The sequence below is a fragment of the Cariama cristata genome, unplaced genomic scaffold (genome assembly GCF_000690535.1).
Source record: "Cariama cristata isolate BGI_N322 unplaced genomic scaffold, ASM69053v1 scaffold5905, whole genome shotgun sequence".
In the NCBI taxonomy this organism is placed as follows: Eukaryota; Metazoa; Chordata; class Aves; order Cariamiformes; family Cariamidae; genus Cariama; species Cariama cristata.
The window spans coordinates 2,695-14,263 of NW_009616842.1; the positions used below are offsets into that span (position 1 = coordinate 2,695).

The window sequence follows — 11,569 nt, forward strand, 5'->3', positions numbered from 1 at the left end:
GATAGATACTTATTGCAGAAACTTTTAACACAATGACATTCACATGTAAATGAGTTAGTCTATAGAAAGAAACAGATGATGTATCCGTTGGTCGTGTAAAATGTACGTGCCTGGTGCTTGCAGGCCCGATAAAGGATGGAAGTACAATCATTTGTATTAAAAAGTTGGTTAATTTATGTTTCTTCTTTCTTTTCCAACAGAGAATATGAAACAGGAGCCAAAATGACATCCCGATTTGGAAAGACCTACAGCCGGAAAGGAGGAAACGGCAGTTCCAAGTTTGATGAAGTATTTTCCAACAAACGGACCACCCTTAGTACAAAATGGGGAGAAACCACCTTCATGGCCAAATTAGGACAGAAGAGACCCAGTGTCAAACCAGATATTTCCGATGTTCCTAAAAAACCCAAAGTTGAAGATGAGGTAACAGAGGATCCATTTGGATTTGACAGTGATGAAGAATCTCTTCCTGTGTCTTCAAAGAATGTGTCACAGGCTAAAAGCTGCTCTCAGCTGGAACCCAGTGAAGCTGCTCAGTCTGAGGACTTCACTCCTGTACTTGAACCTAACAGCAGAATTAATCAGCCAGACAGTGGAGAAAACGTTGCATCCAGCAAGTGCATAACTTTTGACAATACTGTTCCTCTCTTAAAAGAAAAGAGCACAAGCAAAAATGGGGAAGATGGAGGATGCAAAGGCAGCAGTGCTAAAGTTGTAACTACAGGTATGTTTACTCGACTGTCTGGATGGTTCTGTTATCCTCTGATTTCTACTAATTACATTTAGACTTTATGTTTTCAGGAGTTGGTTAAATGTTCTAATAAAACCATGGGGCAATTAATTCTTAATTGTAAGAAATTGTAAAGGATACACTGTTTAACGAAAATCACTGGGAAGCATTCTGCATTTTGCACGTGGTCTGAGATCCTTGGCTCTAATCCTTATGTCTACAAATTGAGATACAGTGCTTTAGATTCAACGTGCTATGTTAGTCCACCTTGAATAGAATGGATTAATAATCTTCCTTTTCTAAAATTTATTCAGAGCTCAGTGCATTTGTGGTTTTTTTTTTAACGTGCAATATTTTGAAGAGTGATGAGTTGGTAATGCTTTATTCTTGAGTTGCTGGCTTTAATTTAGTGCAGGTACATGGTTACTGCCGTGCAGGTGCACATTAGCACATCTTTATCAATGTGTATGTAAAAAGCTTCAGACCTATGAAACAGAATTCCATCAAACTTATTTTAGGGTCTGTTTTCAGACTCTGAAGTGTTTGTAAGATATCTTAATACTTTTGAGAGGGAATTCACAAGCCCCGTGGAGCTGAACATTGCTGTCATTTTCTTCAAGTCATTCTTAGACAGGATCAGATGTTATTATATCTCATTAGAAGTTTTCATATAATGGGCTGATTAAACCGCAGCTTCTAAAATTGGGCAGAAGATCACATTAGATGAACCTTGATGAAGATGACACCTACTGACTTGCTCTGGATTATCATAATCAGCTTTAATGAGAAGAACTTATCTAACTTGGAGTTCTCAGATATAGTTAACTTAACCCTAGGATTAGAAATTTGAGCACACTTATTCAGTTGTAATACAATGGGCAAGAAGATACTGAATAGTGGAAGATACACATAGCTCAGTTATTTGCAAAATAATTTTATTAGTGATGTGATACAAGCAGATATAAAACAAGAAATGTTGATTTGAACTGTAGTTTGACAGACACTGGTGGGATGTGTAGTTGTCTTTTGATCTTACTCTTATTTTTGCTGCTGAAATATTTCTCATATGATTTTCTGCAGTTTATATTTCTGTAAGTGTGATCCACCTTCAGTCTGGAAATACAATTTATGTTTTGCTAAGTTTGAATAGATTCATCACCCAGTATTTACAAGGAGAAGAAAAGGTAATGAGTTTCCTTGGTTGTTACTGAGAGATTGTAGCAGAGCAGGTTTTACAGTGAGATGGTTTCCGTGTAGAAAAGCTTTGTTAGAACAGTATTTTTCAGGTTGGAAAAGAAAATATGAGAGCTGTGGGGAGAAAATGTGATACAGCTCTGAAAACTCATAGCATGGAAGGCCGAGAGGAACAGACTTCAGCAGTTTTGTTGGTCCTTCCTGGTTCCAGTGTTGTGGAAAGTAATAAAATACAATATTTAGCACAGAAAAACTTGTTAATTTGATGCTTATTTAAATTCTAGAACTCCTTGTTAGACAATACTATATATATGCTATAAACTTACAGCTCTAAAAGGAAGGAAGCTGATGAATCTTAGTGGGTAAGTCCATCAGTGGCTGTTGTGTGTGGTGGTGATCTGGGTGCAGAGGGGGAGGTTACTTAAACAACAGTTGACTGAAGGAATTCTGTTCCTGTGTCCTTTCCTGAAATATTTGTTGCTGACTGCAGTTTAGGCAAAAGTAGTGAAGGACAAAATAAATCTTGATCTGATGATAATGTTCTTTCAGAATGTACTACATTCTGTTTACACCTAGTCAAATGAAGATAAAAACCCATTTCATGGCTTTCTTCAGAAATTAAATTTAACTGAAAATGAATCTTTGCAAAACATCCTAGGAGCGTATTTAAATGAGGATAAGGAAACCAAGACTGTAGTTTTGGTGATAGTGTTTATTTTGAACAGTTAGTGTAAATGAAACTTGGATGGTTTAAGAGACTATTATGCTTATGTGTAGACTGATCCAAAATAAATAAAAATGGTCTCTGAGTACGTCACTCAGAACATTGAGCAATTAGAGATAGTGGTATAGTTAACCAGTATAAATGTCGGTACATCAAAGGCTTCTTTGTTATATCGACTATTAAGTAAAGTTTGGTGGTATGAGGCTATCTTTCAGAACTGGAGAGAGTTAATTTTATTGATTTTGGGGGTGGGGGTGTGGGGAAGGAGGGGAACTTGGGCGAGAAAAACTGAGTAACAATAAAAAGGTGGTTTCTTGTGTGGTCTCCTAAGTTACAATGTATGTACTTCTACTGCTTACATATCCTCACCCTCCCTGTAATAATTTTCCCCTTCCTGGTGACTCTTGGACTCTACCAGGTTCAAGCAGGTTTGTTCAAAGGGCTTATAGATCCTGGAGACAACAAGCTCTACTAGTCCTGAAGAGGAAAGAAAGGTGGGGGGGAGGCAAGCAGATAGAACAATATTAATATTCCCAGTGTGAGAGACACTGCAATGTGAGCTCAACCTTAACCCACATACAACAGTCTATCTCTAGTTACAGGAAACTAGGCTATAATGGTACTGATGTTCATGAAAGCACTTGTTAACTTTTTTTAAGTGCAATTTGGTAGTCCTTGTCCTGGTACTGACTAGACAGTGCATGAAATAAGGTCTCAAGACTGCCTGATAGCATGTGCCATCATTGTATAGGTGAAATAAGGTTAAGAATTAGAATAAGGCGAAAACTGTAACTTAACATGGCTATGGGCAGCTGAGAGCTGCAGTTTAGCCTGCTAATTCTGCTCCAAATGTATTATCCTGCCTCAGTGTCCATTTCTTTGGACGTTAAAATGGAGGTGATGCAATACCAGTTAATTTTAACTGATGTTTGGTATTAAAAAGCAGACCACTTTTTGGGTAGTTTTAATAGTTGTGCAACTGTGTAACACAGTTGAGATTCTGTATCTTTTATTTAAAATTGTATGGCTTACTGGTGTCTTTTTTTTTTTAATAGCCTTCAGCTAGTGCTTGTAACAATCTCATTTTAAAGGCTTTGAGAAGCTTGTAATGTGGAAAGCTGCTCGTAATCTTACCCTAATGTTGCTTGATCAAGACTTAATACTGTTGGAAGAATGTTCATGAGTAATCTTGTATGTAACAGGTAATTTACAGATAGTTGGAGTTCAGGTAGATTAGAAATAGTGAAAGAGTATTCAGAATTAGTAGTTACTATTAGGTGGTTTTTGTTACGGTAGGAGGACTTCGTAGCTAGAAAGTAAGTCATGTCAGTCAAAATATTGTACTGGTAGTTCATATCAAGCAAAAATGCAACAACTTAGTAGTTAGAAGGTGAGCTTTTTTACGAGAGAGTATTACAGTAGAGTAAGGGGAAAACCCACAGAGCAATACTTACTTGGATTTCTGAAACACCTTGGTGGGGCCTTGTTTATTTGGTTTTTTTAAACTGTTGAACTTATTCTGTAAGGCATAAACCCAAATTCTGTTTCACACTAAATTCACCTGTACACAAGCTTTAATATAAAAACAGTTATGATCTCACAGAGCAAATTGTGAGTTGCTAGTTTTTAAAAAAAATTTCAAATAACTTTAGTCTTAGGATATTTATGTTAGCTTGTGTGTTGAAATTAACACAGTATGATTTTTAAGTTGAAAATTAAAGTCAAAGCTTGATGAATTTTAAAAGACGGTGCAGCATTTAGTAATTATATTAGTATATGAATAGGTTTCAAATTGGATAACTACTTTCCCTACTCTGGTTATTTCAGTTTGGGGAAATACGACTTCTGGCATTCTTGTGTGTGTGTTTGTGTTTTGACTCTGGATGCTGTGATGACCTGCTGTCTTTCACTTGTGCGCCACAGGACTGAGCTCTCTAACTCAGGCCTTTGGAGGGTCTCGTCCAAGATGTTGACGCTGTTCATCAGAGAAGGCACTTGGGTCGAGAGATGTCTCAAGTGGTTGGATGATGACTCTCATCTTTGCACACCTTGTATTCCTGTTTGTGGACTATGAAATAATATTGCTTATTTACGTTAATTCTAAGTTAAAATATTAGGTATTTAATGATGCTTTTGATTGTGAATTATTTTAACTGTGCACGAATTGAGTCTGATTTCTTTTAAAGCCTATGAATTGATTTCTTGCACATAATATTTTGCTTGCTGTGGAGAAATGGAGAATAGAATGGCTTAAAACATCTTTTCAGAATACAGAGCGGTATAGGAATCGTATCCCTTTCTGCTGTGTAGTGATGCGAAGTACATATATTGTGGTTATTGTCATGGCCATGCCCTTTGAGGCTTTTTAAGATTAAAAGGACAAATTATTGCATGTAAAGTATTTGTGATACTTGTATTTTATTTTTTTTTTACTAACATTTAGAGTAATTATGAAAATAGCTATTCTGCATCTTGTAGTTTGAAACTATGTACTGGTATTCAAACAAGTCTTTGTTCTGGAAGTAGTTTTGCTCTTGGTGCTGTAAGGAAACATTTGCCTTTTGTCTGCTAGTCAGTTCTTTTGGGTTTCTGGGTAGGTCTTGATGCCCTCTTTTCACTTGGGGCTCCTGCCCGTATCGGTAGCAAATCAAAATGGCAAATACAATCCTTCTTAACAACTTGTGCGTATGCAGTGCAGGAGTGAAGGGATACAACTGTACTTAACTACTTCGTGACCCAATATGCAGAATCTAGTTGCGATTAGGTGCTTTAAAAGCATAGTGAGTGAATAAAGTAATTTGCAGAAAATGGTTGTCCTGAAAAGAAGATGGTTCAAGTCATCAGGTCTGTTCCCAACAGACTATCCTGATAGTACCATAGTGAATGTGTCTGCGAAGTCTCTGCATCCTGATTATGTGGGTGGAGGAGCCCTATCTTTAGGGTTAAGTTTCAACTTCTCCTATGCAAGTTTGCTACGTAATTACATTGAACAAGAAGATTTGCCAGGGGATTCCTTTCAAATTGTTTTAGAGCTTCTATTTTGTGTTTAACAGTGACGTGGACGTTTGAGATAATAGTTAGGTCTGAGTAATCTGATCTTTCTTCCTCTGCGGAGTTGAGTGCAATTTATTTACCTCTTACAGAAGAATTTCAGTTTAGTCCCTTTCTGTCCAAAAATGGAGCAGAAAGTTGGGGGAAACTGAATGAGGTCTGAGCATTTGGCTGTCTTAGGAGGCAGCTGGCAGCAACCATGATTAAAAAGAACTGCAGCTGTGCTCTGGCTGGCTCAAAGCATTAAGAAACTGATAGCAGAGAAGGGGAAGGGTCTGCCAGAAAATATGTATGCCCGTAGAATTTCAGTGTTATGAGGTTTGTTTAGATGGCAGTAGTTAATGCTGGGTATATAGATAGCTGAGGTTTATCCACGAGTTCTCTCTTCTTCAATTGTTTTTGTTGTGTTTCCCCTTTTTTTTAAGATATCCCTTCTGCCTTACAGAATTTTCTTGCTGTGTCAGTAGCCCAAGTTCAAACTAGTGTAATAACTGTTCTCATTTTTTTTTGTTTTGGTATTACTCTGCTACTTCTTTGAAGATTTGCTGGTGGTTTTTTCCTTGGATGTTTTTCAAAAGACTGAAATTCTGTTTAAATTTCAGTATTTATACCGGTTTGCTAAAATAGCAATGCAGGAAAAAGACTCCAGTATTTAGGAAGGAATCTTCTGATTTCTGCAACATATTTTTCCTAATGACAGGGAAATGCATACTACGTGTGTCCATGTACAGAGCACCTGAAACTTTTTCCCCCTCGATCTGTAACTCCCCTTTCCCAAACAACAGTGAGATTCTCAATACCTTTTTTGGAATCCATACTTTTAAAATCATTCTTTCTGTATGGACTTGTACAATGAACAGTTAGTTTAAGAAGCAGTCAAAAGTCTGACCTTTTTAAATTTCTTTCATGTTTAAAAAGTTGAAATAACTTTGCATTCAAAACAGTTGGTCAGTGCTTGTAGAAGGAAAAAAAACCACCACTGTTAACGTGCATACCTCTTAAGTGGGCCAAAGCACGCGGGAGAGCAGAAAACAGTTGGTAAGGAAGCCATTTCAGGTTCAAACTGCCGAGATCTTATTAACTGTATGGAAAGTGTTTTTCAAGGTCAAACTTAGCTCATATTTTCTTTTAAGAAACTGCCACTCTATTCAGTAAAGGGTTTCCAGCATATTTATGAGTAGTGTCTGAATTCAGACTGAGTTAGCCTAAGGATACGTTTGTTTTGATGGTTATTAGAGCTGCTGTGTTATAATATGCTTTAATACTTTTTCATAAGGGCTCACACTACAAAAGTTGGCAAAACCAAGCTTTTTTGGCATGTGCCAGCGCCTTGTGTTGCCCATGACACTTTGTCTTGTTTTCCCTTCCCTTCCCAAGGAGGAGGTAGTTAGCTTCCTAGGTCAGCTTTTTCCTGCTGCTCTGAGCAAAAGGTGCCCTTCTGAGCTACCAGTGAGGAAGAATGTCTCTGTTTCACTGGACTTTCCATCAGAGGTGAACACATAATACAGCTAGTTCAGGCTCTGACGACTCTTGGATTACAGAGTGTAGCAACTCTTCTGACCGTTTGACCGTTGCACAATTTCTTGTCTCTTCAGGACCGTTTTGTTTTTAGGTTTCTGACCAAGTAGTCTTGCTTGCAGTGTTGTAGAGTTCTTCAAAGCTTAATTCTTTGCTGGAAAACAAAATAGTTTTCTTTCTGTAGGAAGGAGTTTTAGCATTGTTTACTAAAACTGCAATTTGTCCTTCATTTGAGAGAGTTGTGGACTTTGTATGCAAGTTGGATGTAGGCATTGATAACATGCTGCATGGTATGTTGGGTTTTTGCCTAATATCAGTGTCTGTAGAGTCACATTATAATTTATATTGTTATGAATCTGGATGATACAGATGTGGGGCAATATTAAAAAAACAACAAACCTCATGTTTGTCTTTTAAGTATATTCCCCAGAAGAAAAACAGACTTTAAATGAGGTTTTCAGAATGTTGTAAAAGAGCTTTAAGCAGGATTAGAAAGAAGAGTGAAGGAGGAGTGGTAGTTATTCCAGCTGAGAAGGACAAGCTATAAGACTATAGGTGCAGCTTGGACAAAAATACTTACCTGCGAAAACAAAAGAGGTTGAGGTACAAGGGAAGTTATAGGGCTTTAACTTGATAGAAATTGAGAGGCTGGATATAGCTGATGACAAACCACCTAGGTTAATTTTTAGCTATATTTTAATTGGAGGAGGAAATACCTTTATTAATGAAGGAGTAAATTAGTAATTTTGAGGTTTGGTGTTCTTTCCCCCTGAATGTTTGCTGGGAAGGTGGTTGTGCTGAACACAGCGCTATGTGTGGTTTGGCCAGGTGTGTGTGTATAGGTTGGTATGGAGGTGGTATTGAGATATGCAGTGACTTCAGATACAATGAAAGATCAGTGGTCAGGCAGAATATCAAATGATTGCTAGCTGATGAAGTAGAAGAGGGGAAAAGCAGCTGATCATTGCTTCAAAAACCAACATCTTCCCATACCATTGAAAATTGTGCCTGAGGTAAAAGCAAGTGATGAGCTCTGTGAATATATTCTGCTCGAGAGGCAAGGTAGTCATGTCAGCCTGCACTTCTGTGAGACATTTCCATTGAAATATAAGGATTTAAAAACAAACTGTACGCTGGCTGGCAGGAGGTACCATTTTTGCACCAGCGTAAGACAACCTTTCAGATTGCCTTCGGGTAGCATGTTTTCTCAGTGGAAAGAAGTCTACGAGGAATTACTTCTTATGGCTTAAACAGGGGTCCAAGGAGAGAAGCACTAATGCGGTGATCACCCCACGTGGGTGATCACCCACGGTGGGGTGTTGTGCTAGCAGCAGCAGAACAGTTCATGTTCTGAAAACGTGGAAATCTCTTAGCTTCATGGAATGAAAGTAATGGTTTATTACAGATGCTGAACACTGTGTTACCAAACTGAAAGGTTGCATCTAGGTCATTTGAGAGAAGAAAAGATGTCTTCTGTCTCACAAGCTATGTACTTAGAAGAATAGCTACTCTAACTGAAAGGATTGAGAACTTGTTTTGTACATAGTCTTAATAAATAATAAATTCAAACTTTTCATATACATTGCCTTAGAATTTTGATATTCAGAGTGCTGGAAAGGAAACAAGAAAAGCAAACTATTCTGAAGGAAGATAGTTCTGTGATGGCAGTAAACTAAATCTCACCACTTTAGGGTTTCCTGTGGAATTCTTCTGCAAAAGAAGATGCCACTTAAAACATCTGCAGAGAGGCAAACCGTGTCTGTCCAACCTGCATGCAAACTTGTTGGAAACTCATTTTGATTCAGAGAGAGTAAAGAACCAGAATTACTTAAGAATTTGTAATCATAGTTATGGATGTGGTGGTTCTATAACTTTAGCTATTTTAGTGATTGTCAACCATGAAACTGGTCTTGAGAGTCTGATATTCTGAGGCTCTTACACTTCTTATCTTCTGTTTATGCCTGCTAATAGGCACTGCTTTTCAAGATCTTATGAACATCAATGGATAATGATGGATCTAAGTAAATTTTGCTCATTTCTTAGAATTGTGTATTGTATATCCGTAAGCTTTTTTCTGTGTTTCCCAGCTGTTCAATCATGGGCAGAAAACGGATCAAAGGAGTTTAGTCTGTGACCTTTTCTCCTTACCAACCAAAACATTTCATTTCCAATGTAGGGTAGAATAGAGAAACTGTAATGAAATTAATTTTCTTTTTTGGAGAAAAGCATGGCTTCTCTGCAATTGCTGGTTTTGTGTCCAAACCAGAGAAGACATTGTGTGTATGTCTCGTTTGGGCTCTCTTCCCAGAAATGAGGGATGTGATACAAGCACCTGGTAAAGATTTGTCTTTTCCTTTAGCTTGGTCAGCCTCAAGTTGTAAAGTAATGTAGCTTTATGCTTGGGAACATTGGTGATGGTCTAATGGAGCCATAATAAATGTTTCCGAGTGTTCAGGAACATCAGGCAGAGCTGTAGCTCATAATGAGCTTAACAAACTGCTTCCTACATCCTGTGTCAGTGGTCTGGCCGTGAGCTGTAGCCTGTTAAAGTATGTGCTCGCAGTAGCTGGAGGGATCTCAAGGCCCTGGATACACTTTCTGTGTTTTGGTTTTTTTATCTTACTGCTGCCTTTTCCTTGATGTTTCGTTTTCTTGCTTTTACATCTATCTTGGTAGTCAGGTGTCTATTTGAAGAGAAATAAAAAGGAATATAAAATTGGCATCATGCCATCTGCCTGCCCTTTTAAAGATTTCATTGCTTCTGACTAATGTTATCTGTACATTTGCAATGAATTCTGTGGATTTGTGTGGCTAATATTAAAAGAAATCTAGTTTAAATTTGTAGATTTGTTTCCTGTGATAATAATTCAATAGCGCTCCTTTTGGTATTAAAATGAAGGCTTCTACAGCTACATTGATTAAAATGAAGGCTTCTACATTGCACTGCAACTAAGGAACGTAATGCTACAACAGCTACAGAAGGCAATGTGTCTTTGGTTTGTAGCTTGAAGGATGCTTTGGTTAGCATTCATCAAGAATTGCTAGAAATGAGAGAAAACTAACCTGGAGTTCAAGTTAATAGGGCTAACATTTAATAGTAGCAACTCTTCTATGAGTAAATAGAGGAAATAAGCATTTATCTTGCATATGTGATAGTATTTTGACATCTTAGCATGTTTTCTTTGCATACCAAGGCTAATATTGACTTTCCTTTTGTTTTCTTCAATTTTCAAATAACATTTGTACTTGTTAACCAGTTTTGATCAACTTTGGTAAGGAGAGATTTCAAAGATACAATGCTATTACAAGTCTCATGAAAAATGGTAGAGTGAAAAACTGAGTTGAATCGGTCCATCTGTTCCCTTAACTCTCTTTTGCCTGCATGCTGGTACGGAAAATGCAGTTATAGCTGTGTCCCTAATCCATTTGAAAAGGCAGCAGCACGCTGGTGAGCCGGCACGTGTTGCTGCGCGTGATCTGTGGCGTGTGCCTTCTCCTGCCCGGTCAAACGGGTTGGTATTGAGGAGGCTGTGGGGGGTGGCGGTTGAGTTGTGGGGCAGCGAGCTTTGTTCTGTGAGCCCCGAATCTGGTCAGGACAGAAATTTACATAGGCTGTGACAACCATGTCTCTCAAAGAGACTGCTCTCTGCTCCAGGTAACTTAAAAATAGCAAATAAAGTTCTGTGGCTCTTATTGCTGAAAATTTACATTGAGAGACATGGTTGTCACAGCCTAAGAGACTGCTCTCTGCTCCAGGTAACTTAAAAATAGCAAATAAAGTTCTGTGGCTCTTATTGCTGAATTGTTAACAAAAGCATATAGTGTTTGACTTTAGGCAGTTAGTGTTAGACTGTTAATGGTGATTTGATTTTTATGGAGCTGAAAATAATGTTTTCAGACTTAGAGCCAAGCAACTTAGTCTTGTAAGTTAAATGGAAATGAAATTGAGATGGGGACTAGGCTGGAGAATACATTTCTTGATAGCTGGTTTGGATTATGGTACTTTTTTGCCAAGAAGAGCATTTGGTTTCCTAAAGGATTTTTTCCCTTCACTTTATTTTGGATTCCATCTTGGTATATGCTGTACCCTAAGGATCAGGGTATGAAATTGTTAACTCTTGCAGCTTGGGTAGTTGATGGAGTGTTCCGTTTTCTCCAAACTTCGGTGTTTCCTGTTCAAGTAAGAAGGCTCTGTCAAACTTTTAATCTCCTGTGAGGAATGATAAGAATTGTTTTTATAGCTTTCCTTTTCTACATTAACCTGTTTGCTGCTTTTAAGCGCTGCCTGGAAGAGGTTTTGACTGAGTTTGAGTTAAAGCAACGGTAAATGCCATTACGGTGAACCTTGAGCA

General features: G+C 37.9%; 1 protein-coding gene across 1 annotated transcript in view; it reads left to right on the top strand.

Moving 5' to 3' along the window:
• Positions 1 to 222: 222 nt before the first annotated feature.
• The window catches only part of WAPAL (wings apart-like homolog (Drosophila)), a gene marked incomplete at its 3' end in the record, with an annotated part of 63,609 nt that continues 52,262 nt past the window's right edge, over positions 223 to 11,569 (top strand). The window contains exon 1 of the mRNA XM_009700308.1: positions 223 to 724. Within this exon, the coding sequence (XP_009698610.1) occupies positions 223 to 724 (502 nt within the window). The remainder of the gene's footprint in view (positions 725 to 11,569) is intronic.